The 21,823-nt window shown below is 44.4% G+C and overlaps 1 protein-coding gene across 2 annotated transcripts in view; it reads right to left on the bottom strand.

Moving 5' to 3' along the window:
* The window catches only part of inpp5b (inositol polyphosphate-5-phosphatase B), a 147,725-nt gene that overhangs the window by 94,542 nt on the left and 31,360 nt on the right, over nt 1-21,823 (bottom strand). For both annotated transcript variants that reach the window (XM_068006431.1, XM_068006430.1), the window contains exon 6: nt 7,705-7,875. In XM_068006431.1, the coding sequence (XP_067862532.1) occupies nt 7,705-7,875 (171 nt within the window). The remainder of the gene's footprint in view (nt 1-7,704; nt 7,876-21,823) is intronic.

Below are 21,823 nucleotides of genomic sequence, written 5' to 3'. Positions count from 1 at the left end.
AACCACAAATGACGACTCGCTGCAAGCGTCCCTATAGGTGAAGCCTGAGCATCCCAGAGGAAGGAAGAATTGCCCAATGCCATAGCAACCAATCCACTATAAAGAGACATGGTTTTGTATCTTATGCTCAGATCACAAACCTCAATACTGGAACTTATCAGTGATTTATGAATATAAACTACAAACTAAATCTTGCTAAATTTGTACTGTACTCTTGGACAATGAAGTAACTTTGTTATACTATTATTCAGCAGAACCCAGCCAATGCTGAGCTTTGTGATACTTAAATTACTGTTGTGCCTATGATGATTTGGACTCTTGTTGATTATTGTAAATATCAAATTATTTTATGTAATCTTCAATGCTTATCCTTGTAATGATAATCCTGTTATCACAGATGTTATTAAATAAAGTAAAGTAGTGTTAGCAAATGCATCTCCGTGTCCAACTTTATCTTTTACGATTGGTAAGTAGGAGTGATTACAAATTGTTGTAATGTGGTCCTGTTGTGATTGATTTAGCTGGGTTAGCTATCAATAAAGATACGTGGGACAGTCCGAAGGCGAGATAATTTAGGCATCTTATAAACCTTAGACAGGAATGGCAGAACTCAAACCAATCTTCCAGTGCGTATGTCAGGAAAAGGGATAAAGATTTGCCGGATAATCTTTATAATAATAATTACATATTGGAATTTTGGATACAATATTTTGAAACATATTATATGGGATTTAGCGTTCATCTATCCAACAAGTAATTTATAACTGAGTTATCTGTGCATTACCGGTATCGCCAAAGGCCACTGTAACCAGACAAATCAGCATTTACGTGCAGTAGCCTCGAGAGTGAGAGAGATCTGGAGAGTCAGAGAGTGGGGAGGCCTGGACACACTTGTAAAATGTTTGGCTCAGGCTGATGCAGCTTGTCTGGTTTGTCCAGACAAACCACATTCAGTATAAGTAGAGTGTACTGCAATCACCATTCAAGAGCATTCCTTCAAGTACAGAGTTTTCTGTCAATACAGTAGCATTTAAAGAACATTAATGACATTAATGACCTCTATTTCCACCAGTGCAAATCCTGATCAGTCATTCATTTGAACATGTCAGTTTAACAATTCATTACCACATGCAAACTACTAGAAGTTTAGACAGTATGTATGTTATTCTTCTTAAACTGCCTTGTAAATGATACTGCAGAAGATTGCTTACAGACGTTCCCTACGCACCCAGGATAATTATAAACAATTTTGCAAAAATAAACACAATTTATGAGAAAAGAGAATGAATCGTTCAAAATAAAAGCTAAATGTTTTCTACTGTGACAAACAGGCTACAGAGGGTGCCTTGAACACAAATAAGCCATTCAGCCCCTCGAGCCTGTTCCGCCATTCAATTAGATTATGGCTGATCTGTATCTTAACTCCATCTACTCGCCTTGGTTCCGTAACCCTCAATACCCTTGCCTAACAAAAGTCTATCAATCTCAGTTTTTATATTTTCAATTGTCCTACCTTCAACAGCTTTTTGAGGGAAAGAGTTCCAGATTTCCATTACCCTCCTTTGCGTTAAGTACTTCCTGACATCACTCCTGAACGGCCTAACTCTAATTTTAAGGTTATGCCCCCTTGTTCTGGACTCCCTCATGAGAGGAAATAGTTTCTCTCTATCTGCCCTAGCAACTCCTTTAATCACCTTAAACACCTCATTTAGATCACCCCATAATCTTCTATATTTAAGGGAATACAAGCCTAGTCTATGCAACCTGTCCTCATAATTTAACCCTTTTAGCCCAGGGATCATTCTGGTGAAATGCACTGCACTCCCTCCAAGGCCAATATATCCTTCCTGAGATGCGGTGTCCAGAACTAAACGCAGCACTCTAAATAGGATCTAACCAAAGCTTTATATAACTGGAACCTAACTTCCATTCCTTTGTATTCCAGCCCCCTTGAAGTAAAGGCCAACATTCTATTAGCCTTTTAAATTAATTTTTTGTACCTGTCCACTAGCTTTTAGAGATTTCTGTACTTGAACCCCTAAATCTCTCTGTTCATCCACAGTTCCTAGCTTCTCACCATTCAGAAAATACTGTTCTAGCTTTCTTAGTTCCAAAGTGGATGACCTCATACTTCCCCACATTGAACTCCATCTGCCACAGTTTTGCCCACTCACTTAATCGATCAATGTCCCTTTACAACTTTCTGCTCCCATTTACACTATTTACTGTGCCACCTGACTTGGTGTCGTCAGCAAACTATTCCTTCATCGAAGTCATTTATAAATATAGTGAAAAGCTGATGTCCCAGTACAGATGCCTGGGGGACACTGCTATTCACATCCTGCTAATTTGAGTACATACCCATTATTCCCACTCTTTGTCTCCTACCTCCAAACCAATTTCCTAACCTTCAAGTCCAAACCAAAACGTTCCAAGCCATGTGTTGAATACAGTGCCTGGTCTGTGTCCAAGGTAACTGATCTCAGTTGAGGTAGCAATAAGGGCCCTACCATTGGCTCAGTGTCCTTGAACTAGGGAAGGAGAAAAAAAGAAAACTGGCAAGATTCCCACTCCTAATCATTACTCAGTGAACTCTGCAGGAAAGTGTGCATTCATGGATGTTACATGCAGACAGGATCTGGCTCAGTTACGAACATGGATGTTTAAGGTACAATCTGTAATGGTTTGCTTCAAAAGAATCTCTGCATACACAACAACCATTTGCACTGGAAATCAGGCTCTGAGAGTTAAAGTGAATCTATCTGGTTGACTAGGAGCCTGTTCAAAAAACTTGTCAATTTGAATTCACAAAAAACTGTTCCCATAACGACTGTAAAGATTAGTGCGGGTAAAGGTGGCCATTTGGCCGATCTAGATGATCCTTCCACAGAAACTCAGTCCCCCCCCATCACAACATATAACCACCTCTTGAATGATTCAAGAAAGATCATGAAGTTAAGTACAGATAAGGAATTCCAATCCAAATACAGTTTTATGATATGGTGCTGATGGCATTAATTTTTATATGCAGTATTATCGACAGATTATGCAAGTAAAACTCAGAACTACAAAGCTACAAACAAATAACAGCACAATGGAAAACAACAGATAAAAGTAAACCAGGGAGAATAATAATGAAAAGATTCTTTAAACCAACTTTCATCATCTTATATTTTCCCTAACTGCATTCTATTGTACTACCATCAAACTTTATAGTTATGTCCTTTTATAGGATTAATATGTAGTTTTACCCGCTTTCATTTTCTTTATTTGATTCTCTGCCATTTACCTTGTTTTCTATTATGCTTTCACCAAACTATCTCTTACCTTACTTCCTTTTCTAACTCTCCTATTTATTTTGTGCTTTTCCCCATCTCTATGTTTTTCTCAACAGTTTGAGTGTTTGCCAATTTAACACAGCTTTAACCTCCACTGCCAGTCTTGGATTTCGGCCATTTCTAGAATAAATATTTACCACTGATTTGGGGTGCATTTGGTTACATAGTAAGCTATCTCTGAAACTGTCCAAACCTGAAACTGAACTCTGCAAGATTATTATGTTGAACAACTTCTCCTTTGACTCCACTCACTTCCTCCAAATAAAAGGTGTCGATATAGGAACCCGTATGCCTGCCTTTTTGTGGGAAACGTGGAACATTTCTTGTTTCGGTCCTACTCAGGTCCCCTCCCTCACCTCTTTTTCCGGTATATTGATGACAATATCGGTGCCGTTTCCTGCTCTCGCCCCAAACTGGAAAATTTCATTAACTTTGTTTCCAATTTCCACCCTTCCCTTGCCTTCACGTGGTCCATCTCCGACTCTTCCCTTCCCTTCCTCGACTTCTCTATCTCCATTTCTGGGGATAGGCTGTCAACTAATATCTATTACAAGCCCACCGACTCCCACAGCTACCTTGACGACACTTCCTCCCACCCTGTTTCCTGTATGGGCTCTATTCCCTTCTCCCAGTTTCTTCGTCGCATCTGTTCTGACGATGCCACCTTCCACACCAGTACTTTCAATACGTCATCCTTTTTCCTCAACCGAGGATTCCCCTCCACTGTAGTTGACAGGGCCCTCGACTACGTCCGTCCTATTTCCTGCACTTCTGCCCTCACCCCTTCCCCTCCCTCCCAAAACCATGATAAGGTTCCCCCTTGTCCTCACCTTCCACCCCACCAGTCTCCGCATTCAAGGTATCATCCTCTGCCATTTCCGCCAGCGCGATCCCACCACAAAACACATCTTCCCTTCCCAGCATTCCAAAGGGACCGCACACTCCGCGACACCATGGTCCACTCTTCCATCACCCCCAATACCCGCTCTCCTCCCCATGGCACCTTCCCATGCGAGCGCAGGAGATGTAACACCTGCCCTTTCACCTCCTCCCTTCCCACCGTCCATGGGCCCCAAACACTCCTTCCAGGTGATCAGCGCTTTACTTGTACTTCTTTCAATTTAGTATACTGTATTCACTGCTCACAATGCGGTATCCTCTACAATGGGGAGAACAAATGCAGATTGGGTGATTGCTTTGCTGAACACCTCCGCTCAGTCTGCAAGCGTGACCCCGAATTGCCGGCTGCTTGCCATTTTAATTCCCTGTCCCAATCCCACTCTGACTTCGCCTTACACTGTTCCAATGAAGCTCAACGGAAGCTCACGGAACAGCACCTCATCTTTTGTTTAGGCATTTTACAACCTTCAGGACTCAACATTGATTTCAATAACTTCAGATCATAACCACTGCTCCCATTTTTTTCTGGACAGCAAATGCTGCTAATGGTTCTGATGTTGCCATTTACAGCTCCTCTAGACCCATCTTTTGTTTCTTTACTTATCCCATTATCACCCTCCTTACCTTGCACCATCGTCCTTTTTGACATTTAATCACTCCTGCCCTCTACCCTATCACAGACCTTCCCTTTTGTTCCTTCCTCCCTCCTTTCCCTGGCCCAGTACTTGCTTAAAAACTGTTTAATCTTCAACTTCTTCCAGTTCTGACAAAGGGCCATCAACCTGAAACATTAACTCTTTTCTTTCTCCACAGATGCTGCTTGACTTGCTGAGTATTTCCAGCATTTTCTGTTTTTATTGCAGATTTCCAGCATCCACAGTATTTTGCTTCTGAAAGGTTATTCCTTCACATCGTCATAAAGATCATTCAGTTTGTGATTGGGGAAAAAAAAACAAGATCATATCTGTGAAGACATTAGGTTTACCTTGCCATTATAAATAAAACATAAATTGGGTAACCAACAGTTGGGGCCAGATCAAGTAGCTGCAGCCACAACTGTATGAAATGGCAGAGGCCTATGTATGCAGTAAAGCTATGCTTAAAATTTGCTCTGCACAGATACACCTTCCCAACATTGGTCTGGATCAGTCCTCCCCATGCTTATTGGGAATAATTGGCTGCACATAGTCCAGGGTGACCTGTTTTCAGTATAAAGTAATTGGGGTAGATGTTGACTTTGTGTGATAGTGTAAAACAGGTGATAGAGAGTTGGCAGCCCGTTTTACATCTCTCCTGATTTTTATTTCCAGTGACTTCAATGGAAATAAAAATTGGGAGAGATGTAAAATGGGCTGCCGACTCACAATCATCCATTTTACACTATCGCACAAAGTCAACATCTACCCCATTGCGTATTACATTTAGGTATATAAAAAAAACTATTTTCATTATTCCAGCAAAATAGCACCATGATTGAATATTTATAATACTTCTTTACATTCATTTCATTTTTGACATAACAGGAAAATATAGCCACAATTTGGTAAAAGATGGATTAGCAGTTGGGAGTTCTGAAATAGAAACAGCCTAGTATAAAAGGAAAGAGTTATCTAGTACAAAACTAAAAAGAAAGTGCAAACTACAACAGCTAAACTAGATGCACCAAACATGAAAACTAGACGCATCACAATTTGCAATTGGCTAACACCTTTACACTTATAGGAAAAAAAATTCTATTAGCACATTAATTTGTGGCTCAATTTTTTGCTTCACCTTTACCTGAATGGATAGCTGAAGGGTATCTTCAACTTTCATTTGAGAATAGGTGGGCTTGAATGAGGCTATATGATGCTGTGAAGTGACAATGATGGTGGGTGATGTCACAATAGTCTCCATCACATTGTTAGGGAGACCATCGGAACCATCTAGTGTTTCACGTACAAATTTAAAGGTCCTTGCAATGTAATCTCTTTCTTTATTTTATCACTGAATAGTGATAATGGTCGGTGCTTGGATTTGGCAATACAGTAACACATTGTTCCAATCTCCAGTCCAGTAAAGCTAAACTACCTTATGCAGAGGTGGTTAGAATGTGGAATTCCTGGCCACAAACCATTGTTGAAGCACAGTCCTTTTAAAAGGGAATTAGGAAGTTGGTTAAAAAATGGAACATTAAAAAGGTATGGGTGGCACGTTGAAGAGTGAGATTAGACTATGTGGCTCATGCAGAAAAACACCAGCGCAGACTTGATGAGTCGAGTTGCCCGATTCTATGCAGTAACATTCTATGATTCTAACCCTGCCACACTCATGTCGTGTGTAGATCATGGGAGATGTCAAGTCTCCCACCATGAACTAGAGAAACTAGCTGACCTAAGCTGCCATTCAGCAAGTATGGCCTGCCAACTACAAGTGTCCCCAATTTAACCTAGTATGTATTAAGTCCCTCATATATGTCACATTTACCATAAAATATGTAAAAGTTGTACCAATACAAGACTGGACAGCAAAATATCACTTGCACCAGTGAATGTCACCACTATGCACTTGTACAACACTGGGCAGCAAAATATCGTTTGCACCAATGCATAAGTCCCCATCGCTCCCCAAGTTCACCAGTTAGAAAAATCTGAGTGACAATGTGACTTATGCATTGGATTTTTACAGTAAGTCAGAGTACCTGCACTGATAGACACGAAACCCAACCATGGTGCAAACAGAACACTCTGGACTTCTGCTGAATTCTATACTAATATAATTCTCAGATAGATACTACAGCATATGTGTCAGTCAGTTAAGTCTGCAACTGTATAAATATCCAAGCAACAAGGCACCAGTCTTTATCTTCCATATCTTGGAGTCTCTTTTATTATAGTTAATACATATACTTTTAATTCTAAGCAACAAAGATTTGCTTTGCAGAAACAAAGACAATGGAAGTGGAAAGTGACAGCAAATTCAACAGCACGCTAGATAATATTTTGGCAAAATTGATTCAGTGGTAGGAGATATAATATGGCATTTGTTGAACTTTAGGATTAGTCAAAAGGACTGCAATGGTCTTCTCCTTTGCTGTCCTATTTACTGCTCAGTGTGGTACTGAGCATACAGTTCAGGAAAATCTCACGTACAATTCTTTATCTGTACTGAGTTAGATAATGTCAGCTGGGGTGGCTATAGGAGAGCTACAGTCAGCCTCTGAAGCCCTGGGTTAGGAAGGGGAATTCAGCTAGGGTTTCCATTCCTGACCATTTTCCAGCCAATGTTTGGATGTCAGACAAGAGGATGATCACACTTAGCTGTGATGTTCCTCCACAGTTAAATAGCCTGTTGATACTTACTGTCTAGGCTCACAATGAAGCCACTGTGCCCAGTCCCAGTGGAACTACACCACAAAACACAGTCAATTCCTTCAGGAGAGGAGACAAAACTGGCAGAAACAGAAGAAAGACTAAAAGGACTTTACCGCCTATTTTGCTGACCATCTTCTTTCCTTTGTGACCAGATGAGGACGGAGTTCTATTTGCAAGATCTATTTCCAGGGATCTGTGCATCTGAAAATCTCGCTTTTGTCTGTACTTTGATAGCCATAGAAATTGGGGTGGAAATCCTCCAGTAACAGCTTGTTTGAATAATTCTGTAACAACAAACACATATGTAAAGCAGTGTACACCTTGCATTTGCTTTTCAGTCTCCACTGTTAGGCATTTTGTTTCGCAAAACCGAAAAATTTGCATTCTGTTTTTAAACTTTTTACACATCAGCCCCAGCACTGCTCCAACAGTACTTGACGATGTTGTGTTGCTGTGCAGAATGAATGGATTCAGACCAGAACCCCATCTGACACAATAATTACTGCAATGCCCGCTCCTGGGTAAAGATGCCAGATGATTTTAATGCAGAGTGAACGTCAGCTTCGGGAAGTGACAGCATAGAACCATAAAAAAGATACAACACAGAAGGGGGCCATACGGCCCATTATGTCCGCGCCGGCTCGAAGAACAACCAGGTGCCTATTCTAATCCCACCTTCCAGCACCCGGTCCGTAGCCCTGCAGCTTACAGCAATTTAGGTGCAGGTCCAGGTACTTTTTAAAAAGAGTTGAGGGTCCCTGCCTCTACCACCAATTCGGGCAGCCAATTCCATACACCCACCACCCTCTGGGTAAAAAAGCTTTTCCTCATGTCCTCTCTAATCCTTCCTCCAATCTGCTTAAATCTGTGTCCTTTAGTTCTTGAACTCTCCGCTACTGGAAACAGGTACTTCCTGTCTACTCTATCTGGGCCCCTCATAATTTTGTACACCTCGATAAAGTCTCCCCTCAGCTTCCTCTGCTCCAAGGAAAACAACCCCAGCCTATCCAATTTCTCCTCGTAGCTGCAATTTTCAAGCCCTGGCAACATTCTTGTAAATCTTCTCTGCACTCTCTCCAGAGACGCATTGAGTCAGTAAACACAGTGAAATCTTTGGGAATGCACAGTGCTGCTGCACACAGATTGAACTAATTCAAAAACAAAATGCACAACACTATGCAAATCTCGTGTTATTCTGCTAAACGTACACACTGGAGAGGCACTCCAGCATCTCATTTGCCTTCACTTGGCATCTGGCAATTCCTTAAGTAAAAAGATTTTTTTTTCAAATTTAAATTTAACAGCGAAAGTTTGTTAACTTTCTAATACCTTCCCAAACGACCATCCCATGGATAAATGTGACCATTAGTTGCTTCTTGTACTCAATGTCAGAGTACTACAGTGGCAAAAAATGACACAGGATACTGTGGGAGTACTTGATACCTGCTCCTGACTATGGTGCTGATCGATAGTAAACATATTATTTTCAGAGTATGCTGCCCTCCCAACAAGCAATTCCTTTACATTTTCCAATTTAATTTCTGGTGGGATGCCAATATATCTGAACATTAAAACTACTTCCTTCTGTGCTCATCTCACTACTGAAGGTGGAGGAATGTTGATCTAGCATTCCCATGTCATCCTGCAATGGTCACAGATGTCGAAGACTGAAAATCAGCACAGAGAACATCTACTGATTTCAGCACAAGTCTGTCATTGGAAATTAAAAATACAGTTTCCCCCAATTTTGCTCTCTACTCTCTCAAAGATAGTCAGTCCTGGTGGAGTACGGTTTCAAGGGTGCTGCCAGCCCTCTGCTTCCTCACACAAATGGCCACACTCCACATGTGGGTTGAGACAGTGAGCTATTTGGCTATTGAGGCAGCACAGTTGGGGACAATACTGCCTTTATCTGAAGTCCACACATGGAAGGAACCATGATGAACTTTTCCCCTCCTTAGTCCGTGAATACTGCGGCCAACTTTAGTCTTCCCACTGTCAAGGCTGAAATCAGTTCATGCAACACGGACCTAGGATTAAGCCTGTGACTTTCCTCGTTTTTGCAGCTCAAACCACATCATGAGCTGAGTCACATTTTTTTTAATTCGTTCGTGGGATGTGGGCGTCGTTGGCGAGGCCAGCATTTATTGCCCATCCCTAATTGCCCTTGAGAAGGTGGTGGTGAGCCGCCTTCTTGAACCGCTGCAGTGTGTGTGGTGAAGGTTCTCCCACAGTTAGGAAGGGAGTTCCAGGATTTTGACCCAGCAACGATGAAGTTGGGATGGTGTGTGACTTGGAGGGGAACTTGCAGGTGGTGTTGTTCCCATGTGCCTGCTGCTCTTGTCCTTCTAGGTGGTAGAGGTCGCGGGTTTGGGAGGTGCTGTCGAAGGAGCCTTGGCGAGTTGATGCAGTGCATCCTGTGGATGGTACACACTGCAGCCACGGTGCGCCGATGGTGGAGGGAGTGGATGTTTAGGGTGGTGGATGGGATGCCAATTAAGCAGGCAGCTTTGTCCTGGAGGGTGTTGAGCTTCTTGAGTGTTGTTGGAGCTGCACTCATCCAGGCAAGTGGAGAGTATTCCATCACACTCCTGACTTGTGCCTTGTAGATGGTGGAAAGGCTTTGGGGAGTCAGGAGGTGAGTCACTCGCCGCAGAATACCCAGCCTCTGACCTGCTCTTGTAGCCACAGTTTTTATATGGCTGGTCCAGTTAAGTTTCTGGTCAATGGTGACCCCCAGAATGTTGATGGTGGGGGATTCGGCGATGGTAATGCCATTGAATGTCAAGGGGAGGTGGTTAGACTCTCTCTTGTTGGAGATGGTCATTGCCTGGCACTTGTCTGGCGCAAATGTTACTTGCCACTTATCAGTCCAAGCCTGGATGCTGTCCAGGTCTTGCTGCATGCGGGCTCGGATTGCTTCATTATTTGAGGGGTTGAGAATGGAACTGAACACTGTGCAATCATCAGCGAACATCCCCATTTCTGACCTTATGATGGAGGGAAGGTCATTGATGAAGCAGCTGAAGATGGTTGGGCCTAGGACACTGCCCTGAGGAACTCCTGCAGCAATGCACTGAGATTGAGATGATTGGCCTCCAACAACCACTACCATCTTCGTTTGTGCTAGGTATGACTCCAGCCACTGGAGAGTTTTCCCCCTGATTCCCACTGACTTCAATTTTACTGGGGCTCCTTGGTGCCACACTCGGTCAAATGCTGCCTTGATGTCGAGGGCAGTCATTCTCACCTCACCTCTGGAATTCAGCTCAAAAGCCATGAGGGATGCACCACAAAATAAATTTAAACTTATTTACTCAAGTTAATTTTTTTTATTCAGGAACTGTCAATTACCAGGTGATGTTATTTATATTGTGTTTAAACTTTCCATCCATAGGCTTCCCTCAGTACCTGTGAAAGATACCAAAGTCTGTGCCACAGCATGCAGTGTCAGTTTTGATTTCAAACCTGTTGGATACAATATTAAGCCTACGGAACGGTCACACCCATCAGTTCATCTGGACAGTTCTGGGCACCGCACCTTAGAAAAGATATATTGACCTTGGAAGGAGTGCAGTGCAGATTCATCAGAATGTTACCAGGTCTCCAAGGGTTAAATTATGAGGAGAATTTACATGGACTAGGCTTGTATTCCCTGGAATATAGAAGGTTAAGGGGTGATTTGATTGAAGTTTTTAAGGATTTTGAAAGGAATTGATAGGGTAGATAGAGAAACTTTTTCCACTGGTGGGGGAGTCTAGGACATGGGGACATGACCTTAAAATCAGAGCCAAGCCATTCAGAAGATAAGTTAGGAAACACTTCTACACACAAAGCGTGTTAGAAATGTGGAACTATCTCCCACAAAAAGCAATACGTTAGCTCAATTAACAATTTTAAATCTGAGATCGATAGATTTTTGCTAGCCAAGGGTATTAAGGGATATGGAGCCAAGGCGGGTAAAAGGAGTTAGGATATTGATCAGTCATGATTTCTTTGTATGACAGAACAGGCTCGAGGGGCTGAATGACCTACTCCTGTTCCTATGTTCATGTACCTATAAACCTCCCTCCGTCTTCGAAGGCAGTGGTACCAGAGGTATTGGCAGCTGCCCATGTATTTTCATGTGCAAGCCTGAACAGATTACAAGCTATTTGACTATGTTGGGAAGAAAGGTATCACAACATAGAATCATAGAAAGGTTACCGCACGGAAGGAAGCCATTCGGCCCATCGAATCGGCGCCGGCTCTATGCAAGAGCAATCCATCTAGTCCTACCCCCTGCCCTATTCCCATAGCCCTGCAATTTTTTTCCTTTCAAGTACTTATCCAGTTCCCTTTTGAAGGCCATGATTGACTCTGCCTCCACCACCCCCTCGGGCAGCGCATTCCAGATCCTAACCACTCACTGTGTAAAAATGTTTTTCCTCATGTCACCTTTGGTTCTTTTGCCAATCACCTTAAATCTATGTCCTCTGGTTCTTGACCCTTCTGCTAATGGTAACAGTTTCTCTCCATCTACTTTAGATAGACCCTTCATGATTTTGAATAAGTTAATCAAATCTCCTCGCAACCGTCTCTGTTCCAAGGAGGACAACCCCAGCTTCTCCAGTTTATCCACGTAACTAAACTCCCTCCTCCCTGGAATCAGTCTGGTAAATCTCTTCTGCGCTCGCCCTAAGGCCTTTCCTCAAGTGCAGTGCCCAGAACTGGACACAATACTGGCCGAACCAGTATTTTATAAAGGTTCTTCATGACTTCCATACTTTTGTACTCTATGCCTCTATTTATAAAGCCCAGGATCCCGTATGCATTTTTAACTGTTTTCTCAACCTGCCCTGCCACCTTCAACAATTTGTGCACATAAACCCTCAGATCCCTCTGTTCCTGTGCAACTTTCAGAATTGTACCCACCAGTTTATATTGCCTCTCCTCGTTCTTCCTACCGAAAGGTATCACTTCGCGTTTTTCTGCGTTAAATTTCATCTGTCATGTGTCCGCCCATGCCACTCTTGAAGTCCATCACTATCCTCTTTGCTGTTTACTACCCTTCCAAGTTTTGTGTCATCTGCAAATTTTGAAATTGTGCCCTATACACCCAAGTCCAAGTCATTAATATATATCAAGAAAAGCAGTGGTCCCAGCTCTGACCCCTGGGGAACACCACTGTACACTTTCCTCCAGTCCAAAAAACAACCGTCGACCACCACTCTGTTTCCTGTCATTTAGCCAATTCTGTATCTAAGTTGCTACTGCCCCTTTTATCTTGATGATAAGCCTACCATGCGAACTTTATCAAACGCTTTTTGAAAGTCCATATACACATCTACTGCATTGCCCTCATCTACCCTCTCTGTTACCTCAGCAAAAAACTATCAGGTTAGTTAAACACGATTTGCCTTCAACAAATCCATGTTGGCTTTCCCTAATCAATCCTTTTTTTTTATTCGTTCACGGGATGTGGGCGTCGCTGGCAAGGCCGGCATTTATTGCCCATCCCTAATTGCCCTCGAGAAGGTGGTGGTGAGCCGCCTTCTTGAACCGCTGCAGTCCGTGTGGTGACGGTTCTCCCACAATGCTGTTAGGAAGGGAGTTCCAGGATTTTGACCCAGCGACAATGAAGGAACGGCGATATATTTCCAAGTTGGGATGGTGTGTGACTTGGAGGGGAACGTGCAGGTGGTGTTGTTCCCATGCGCCTGCTGCCCTTGTCCTTCTAGGTGGTAGAGGTTGCGGGTTTGGGAGGTGCCGTCGAAGAAGCCTTGGCGAGTTGCTGCAGTGCATCCTGTGGATGGTGCACACTGCAGCCACAGTGCGCCGGTGGTGAAGGGAGTGAATGTTTAGGGTGGTGGATGGGGTGCCAATCAAGCGGGCTGCTTTATCTTGGATGGTGTCGAGCTTCTTGAGTGTTGTTGGAGCTGCACTCATCCAGGCAAGTGGAGAGTATTCCATCACACTCCTGACTTGTGCCTTGTAGATAGTGGAAAGGCTTTGGGGAGTCAGGAGGTGAGTCACTCACCGCAGAATACCCAGCCTCTGACCTGCTTTCGTAGCCACAGTATTTATATGGCTGGTCCAGTTATGTTTCTGGTCAATGGTGACCCCCAGGATGTTGATGGTGGGGGATTCGGCGATGGTAATGCCGTTGAATGTCAAGGGGAGGTGGTTAGACTCTCTCTTGTTGGAGATAGTCATTGTCTGGCACTTATCTGGCGCGAATGTTACTTGCCACTTATAAGCCCAAGCCTGGATGTTGTCCAGGTCTTGCTGCATGCAGGCTCGGACTGCTTCATTATCTGAGGGGTTGCGAATGGAACTGAACACTGTGCAGTCATCAGCGAACATCCCCATTTCTGACCTTATGATGGAAGGAAGGTCATTGATGAAGCAGCTGAAGATGGTTGGGCCAAGGACACTGCCCTGAGGAACTCCTGCAGCAATGCCCTGGGGCTGAGATGACTGGCCTCCAACAACGACTACCATCTTCCTTTGTGCCAGGTATGACTCCAGCCACTGGAGAGCTTTCCCCCTGATTCCCATTGACTTCAATTTTACTAGGGCTCCTTGGTGCCACACTCGGTCAAATGCTGACTTGATGTCAAGGGCAGTCACTCTCACCTCACCTCTGGAATTCAGCTCTTTTGTCCATGTTTGGACCAAGGCTGTAATGAGGTCTGGGGCAGAGTGGTCCTGGCGGAACCCAAACGGAGCATCGGTGAGCAGGTTATTGGTGAGTAAGTGCCGCTTGATAGCACTGTCGACGACACCTTCCATCACTTTGCTGATGATTGAGAGTAGACTGATGGGGCGGTAATTGGCCGGATTGGATTTGTCCTGCTTTTTGTGGACAGGACATACCTGGGCAATTTTCCACATTGTCGGGTGGATGCCAGTGTTGTAGCTGTACTGGAACAGCTTGGCTAGAGGTGCAGCTAGTTCTGGAGCACAAGTCTTCAGCACTACAGCTGGGATGTTGTCGGGGCCCATAGCCTTTGCTGTATCTAGTGCACTCAGCCGTTTCTTGATATCACGTGGAATGAATCGAATTGGCCGAAGACTGGCTTCCGTGATGGTGGGGATAGCGGGAGGAGGCTGAGATGGATTATCCACTCGGCACTTCTGGCTGAAGAGGTCCAAGTGACTGTTATATCTGTCCTGGATTATCGTTTCTAAAAGTTTCCCCACCACTGAGGTTAAACTGACTGGCCTATAGTTGCTGGGTTTATCCTTACACCCTTTTTTGAACAAGGGTGTAATATTTGCAATTCTCCAGTCCTTTGGCACCACCCCCGTATCTACGGATGTTTGGAAGATTATGGCCAGCACCTCCGAAATTTCCACCCTTACTTCCCTCAGTAACCTAGGATGCATCCCATCCGGACCGGGTGACTTATCTACTTTATGTACAGCTAGCCTTTCCAGTACCTCTGCTTTATCAATTTTTAGCCCATCCAATATCTCTACCAAGGAAGAAGATGCTGTGTCGTCTCAGTAAAGGAAGATATGGTTAAGACAGATGCAAAGTACTCATTTAGTACCTCGGCCACGCCCTCTGCTTCCATGAGTAGATCTCCTTTACGGTCCCTAATTGGCCCCAACCCTCCCCTTACTACCTATTTACATGCCTGTAGAAGACTTTTGGATTCCCTTTTATGTTGGCCACCAGTCTATTCTCATACTCTCTCTTTGGCCCTCTTATTTCCTTTTTCACTTCCCCTCTGAATTTCTATATTCTGCCTGGTTCTCACTTGTGTTATCAACTTGACATCTGTCACACGCCCCTTTTTTCCATTTCATCTTACTCTCTATCTCTTGTCATCCCGGGAGCTCTGGCTTTAGTTGCCCTACCTTTCTGCCTCGTGGGAATGTGCCTAGACTGTACCCGAATCATCTCCTCTTCAAAGGCCGGCCACAGTTCAATTACAGTTTTGCCTGCCAATCTTTGATTCCAATTTACCTGGATCAGATCTGTTCTCATCCCATTGAAATTGGCCCTCCGCCAATTGAGTATTTTTACTTTAGAGTGGGCCGTGTTCTTTTCCATAGCTATTCTAAACCTTATGATACTATGATCGCTGCTCCCTAAATGCTCCCCCACTGACACTTGCTCCACTTGGCTTGCCTCATTCCCTAGAACCAAGTCCAGCAATGCCTCCTTCCTCGTTGGGCCAGAAACTCATTGGTCAAGAAAGTTATCCTGAACACATTTCAAAAATTCTTCCCCCTCTTTGCCCTTTATATTATTATTGTTATCTCAGTCTATATTAGGATAGTTGTCATTACTCAGTTATCACTACTCTATAGCTTTTGCACCTCTCTATAATTTCCCTGCAAATTTGCTCCTCTATATCCTTCCCACCTTTATATCCTTCCCATTAGTTGGTGATCTATAGAATACACCCAGTAGTGTAATGGCACCTCTTATTTCTTGGGCCCTATATTGGCACCCGCTATCGGGTGCGTTCCTGGCGGGGCGGGGGGGGGCTCCGAAAATCAGGGAATCCCGGAGCGGGTCGGGAGCCCGGCTCCAACCCGCCCACTTCCGGGTTCCCCTACAGACGTGCCGAAGTGCGCGCGCAGCCCCCGCATGTGGGACTCCCGCAGGCAATTAAAGCCGGCGGGGTGCCACTTAACAGTATTTATTCTGGTATTTCAGGTCGTTTACAGACCTGATTGACCTGTTATATTAGAAGGGGTGGGATTTTACAAACCATTGGGACTGTTTCCCGTACTGGGGGAAACACTCCCAGTTGAAATGGACGTGTTCCAGCTATCAGCCTGTGGCAGCTGCAAAGGTCCATTTAACAGGTGGGGTGGTGGGGGGGAAAAAAAAAGAGACCCTCACTCATTGCAGGAGGCCACTCTGTCACTTGGGACAAAGTTTGGCCTCCACCACCCTCCTCCTGACAATCAAATTCACCAACTTGCACACTTACCCCGGGGTCCAGAGACATGTACCTACCTTGCGGACCCCCTCAGGTGTACATCTTCCAGATTGGGGCCGCCGTAGCTGCAGTCATGACCTCCTCGGAGGGCGAACAGCATCACCGGCCTCGCCGTCCACCTCTGACACGTGGAGCTCCACAACACAGTGCTGTGACACATCCACCTGCACAGCAGGAGGGAGGGCAAAGGCAAAGGGAGATGCGTCGCAGAGGGCACTACCCTCACCACAGGGTCCACAGACTGAGGCTCAGCTTCCTGGACCTCTCTGAGCAGCAGTGCACACGGAGGCTCAGAGTCACTCGACATGTAGTCGTGGACATCTGCAGCCTCCTTCATGCCGAGCTGCTCCCGGCTGGCCCGAGCACCATCTTCTTACCTGTTGCTGTCAAAGTCACCACTGCCCTCAACAACTTCTCCTCCGCATCCTTCCAGGGTGCCACCGGGGACATCGCCGACGTCTCTCAGTCGTCTGCACAAAAGAGCCCTGCAAATACACCTACACCCACTCTGCAGTGACACAATGGGTGGCATCAGGTGTGGGTCTTCATTGTGATCCTCAGGAAAGGGCATTATAGCACAAACCAGACAAGATTCGCAAAGACGTGGCAGTAGTGGTGACAATATAATATATGTGATGTGAGTTGGTCAGAATTTAAATGCAAGTAAAAACCATGACAAACCCTCAAACACCCTTGTGAATCCCCTTCATGCTCACAACACGTTTGCCTTACGCTTCCTACTGCACATATGTGATGCATGACCTGTGGCTGCAGCACAGGTAGTGACAGGTTGAGTGAGGATGACCATGAAAGCGATGCATGAGAGGGCGAGTATGAGATAAAGCCATGAGATCGTATGAGGATTGGGTTGAGTGGTAGTGGCGGGATGAGTACTGGGGAGGTGAGTCAGTGCAGATAAGATGAGGATGAGGTTTGAGTGGGTGTGAGGGGTGATGAGACAGAGTAGTGTTGGCAGTGCAGAAGGAGGTGTGGGGTGGGGATGGTGATGTGGCAGACGGAGTGTAGGGGAATGAGTAAGTGTACTCACTTTGGCTGACCTACTTAGGTCATTGCAGCGCCTCCTGCACTGTATGCAGGTGGGCGATATGTTGGTGGTGCAGGTGACCTCCTCTGCCACCTTGAGCCAGGCCTTCTTGGTGGCAGAGGCAGGCCGCTTCCTCCCACCCGCCGGGGAGATATCTGGAGTGAGGCATCATTAAACCTGGGAGCAGCCTTCCCCCTGGGCTGCTCCATGCTGTAATTTTTCCTATTTCTTGCAGTGTCAGTGGAGGACTGCCCCTTTAAATAGAGCTCCTCCAGCTGACAGACCTTACTGCGCATGCGCAGTCCGCCCGACGCACAGCTCAGCAGCGGGGAACCCGGAAGACCAGGTAAGTGGATCCAATTAGGCTGCGATCGCGTGCGGGCAGACTGATTTCACCGGGCGCATTACCCACGCGCCCAATCGCCCCCCCCCCGCCGCGAACCCGCAGCCCTGGTAATATCGAGGCCCTTAACTCTAACCAAATAGATTCTGTCCTTTTTCCCCTCTAGGACATCCTCTCTCTCTCCTGTACTGCCTAATACGGTCATCACCTGATGTCCACACATGCACTATTACTACACAAACAGCAATCAGGGTCATTTTTCCTTTCCATGAATGAGCCCAACTCTAGTGCCCTATGCTACAGCCAAAAACACGTATCAGCACCTGAGCAGAGATCGAAACTGGACTTTCCTCGTCCATTTGACCAGGTACCATGACAACCGATACATTTACTAGCAAACTTTGACAACTTAGACAATGTATGGAGCACTGTATTAACATGCACACTATTGCTTAAGCACTCCTGGGTTACTGACAAGTGTCTCTAATGTGTTAATTCAGTTTCCTCACACTGAGCTTGACCACAATAAAGAAGCCAGGAAAGAACATACCTGAATGATGATTTTCACCCTGAAACTATTTTAAAGCTACCACAAAAAGCACAGCATTAAATGGCAAGTTTTACAATCGATAGCTTGGTGTACAATGGATTCACTCTCCACATGTGCAATGCATTTCTAAGTGTTGCACGATGCTGCTTGTGCAACAAACAAACTCATTCTACTTCCGTTTAGTCAACACCAATACTTACCACTGCCATTTTTGGGCTGCTTATACATTTGAGAGTCTTTCTACACAGTCGGAGAGCCGCGATTTAACAGCACTGAGGAGGCGGTGATGTTCCAGTTTGGTTATTCAGAGGATCAGAAATGAATACACAATTGGGTGAGGTTTTTGAGAGTGTCATCGCTGACTAAATAAGCATGGCAATGAGAAAAGTGTTACCAGTATGACACTGACCCAGCTCCCTAGAGAGCTGTGAAAAACTAACTGGCTGCAGCATGTAACAGCACAACCTCACTACAGCATACCTCTCTCCTTTTATGGAGGGGAGGGGAAGTGCAAACCAGTTATAATCACAATTATCAAATGAATTCAGTTCACACACATCTGCTCTGAATGAAGAGCTGAATCAGACACTGCCAAATTATATTCAATGCAACAGATCAACATACAGTCAGTTTACATCCATCAATGATTTGAATTAAAATGCATAAAATAGCAAAATTAGCTGCTTTTAAACTTGCTCATTTAGGTCGGATTCAAATATCTGCGAGCTGACTCCTGGCAAATAAACTGGTAAATTACGAAGCCTAGTGGTTATGATAGTGGACTAGCAACCCATGGGTCATGAGTTCAAATCCCATCATGGCCAGTTGTGAAATTGAATTCAATAAATGTGATAATTTTGTGGCCTAGCACCAGAAAATGACCATGGGAAAGTTTCTGGATTATTGTAAAAATTCAACTGGTTCATTAATGTTTATTAGGGAAGGGAACCTGCCACCCCTACCAGATCAGGCCTACACGTGACTCCAGTCCCACACTATGTGGTTGACAGTTAATGCCCTAGCAAAACACTCCGATTGTAAACCACTGCTAAAAGTTCAAAAGTATGGAAAACTTCTCCAAGTCACACGCCATCCCGACCTTAACTAAGGTCAAAAGGGAAGGTAGAACTAAGCTATACTGCCACAAGGTTCAATTCCCAGCCTGTGCAGAGTTCGCTGATCTCAGTAGAGTAGCAGTTGTGCTACAACTAGCCTCAGTGCTAATTTTAGACAAATTTAGTGGTCAAATCCATGCCCTGTGAGGTTTGGCTGCAGCTGTAGCTACAGATATGATCCACACTCAAATGGGGTCTGCGCCTGTCTCCAGCAAGGAAGAGGAAAGGTGCTCTCCTGGAATTGACCAATTCAATTTTCAAAAATGCAAGCAATTTGCATGTGCATTCCTTTAGGTCTGCACTGAGCACATCACTGAGAGAGAGGGTAGAACTGGGTACATGCTTCCTTTGATAAACACTGCCTATGCACACAGATCAACTCGAGGTCAACAGTTGAACTGAAATTATGCCTACATGCAAATCAAGAAAATAAATATCCAAACTACAAAGGGAAAATAGTGCTCAGAGAAGTTCAGAGGGTTTGAACCTCCCCTCCTCCCAGCACACCAACTGCGGCTTGTTTTATTTTCTCAATCTCCGTCTCACAGCCGCTGTTAAGTCTTGTAAGTATCTTATCCATTCACGGGATAATATTTTTCCTTGTGAACTGAAACTTTGGTTAAAAATAGCTCCACTCCTTGGAAAACATCCAGAACCATAAATTCCTTTGGGTTTACTACACTGAAGAAGTTAGTTTGCCTCATCTATACACGGGATAAAACAAAAATTTCAAGACACTCCTTAAAATTGCACCAGTCGGAATTGTGCAACATTAAGCAAGTTACATTTTCAGTAGCAGTGAAGAAAGACCATTTTAGACACAATGATAAACTGTTAAAATATTTGGGTAAGAGTATATAATTTCATATCCAACATGACAATCGAGCAGAAATAATGCTTTAAGCACCAGATGTTAACCAATAGTATTTTATAATTGTGCAGACTATTTTTCTTACAATTAAATGACATTACACCTAATTTTCACAAATGTGATCTTTGTTGTCAGAATGCCTGCTTCAGGAATGATGATAACCAAGTGGCTAAGGTTGAGAAGCTGCTACTAGTGTTATACTAGCTTGTAGGGTCTGCAGGCCTCAATACCAGGTCCCTTGCTTTTTGTGGTATATATTAATGATTTGGACTTAAAAGTAGGGGGCATGATTAAGAAGTTTGCAGATGATACAAAAAAAATTGGCTGTGTGGTTGATAGTGAGGAGGAAAGCTGTAGACTACAGGAAGATATCAATGGACTGGTCAGGTGGGCAGAAAAGTGGCAAATGGAATTCAATCTGGAGAAGTGTGAGGTAATGCATTTGGGAAGGGCAAACAAGGCAAGGGAGGACACAATAAATTGGAGGATACTGAGAGGTATAGAGGAAATGAGGGACCTTGGAGTGCATGTCCACAGATCCCTGAAGGTAGCAGGACAGGTACATAAGAACATAAGAAATAGGAGCAGGAGTAGGCCATCTGGCCCCTCGAGCCTGCTCCGCCATTCAACAAGATCATGGCTGATCTTCTACCTCAACGCCATTTTCCTGCACCATCCCCATATCCCTTGATGTCTTTAATATCTAGAAATCTATCAATCTCTGTTTTGAATGTACTCAATGACTGAGCCTCCACAACACTCTGGGGTAGAGAATTCCAGAAATTCACCATCCTCAGAGAAGAAATTTCTCCTTATCTCAGTCCTAAATGGCCTACCCCTTATTCTGAGACTGTGACCTCTGGTTCTAGACTCCCCAGCCAGGGGAAACATCCTCCTTGCATCTACCCTGTCGAGCTCTGCAAGAATTTTGTATGTTTCAATGAGATCACCTCTTATTCTTCTAAACTCTAGAGCATACAGACCTAGTCTACTCAATCTCGCTTCATACAACAATCCCACTATCCCAGGAATCAGTCTGGTGAACTTTCGTTGCACTCCCTCTATGGCAAGTATATCCTTTCTTTAGGTAAGGAGACCAAAATTGTACACAATACTCCAGGTGCGGTCTCACCAAGGCCCTACATAATTGCAGTAAGACATCTTTACTCCTGTACTCAAATCCTCTTGTAATAAAGGCCAACATACCATTTGCCTTCCTAATTGCTTGCTGCACCTGCATGTTAGCTTTCAGTGACTCATGTACAAGAACACCCAGGTCCCATTGAACATCAACATTTCCCAATCTCTCATCATTTATAAAATACTCTGCATTTCTGTTTTTCCTACCAAAGTGGATAACTTC

The sequence above is a fragment of the Heptranchias perlo genome, chromosome 26 (assembly GCF_035084215.1).
Source record: "Heptranchias perlo isolate sHepPer1 chromosome 26, sHepPer1.hap1, whole genome shotgun sequence".
NCBI classification, from domain to species: domain Eukaryota; kingdom Metazoa; phylum Chordata; class Chondrichthyes; order Hexanchiformes; family Hexanchidae; genus Heptranchias; species Heptranchias perlo.
The sequence above is the reverse complement of the archived record's forward strand: the minus strand, read 5'-3'. Positions and strand labels throughout refer to the sequence as shown.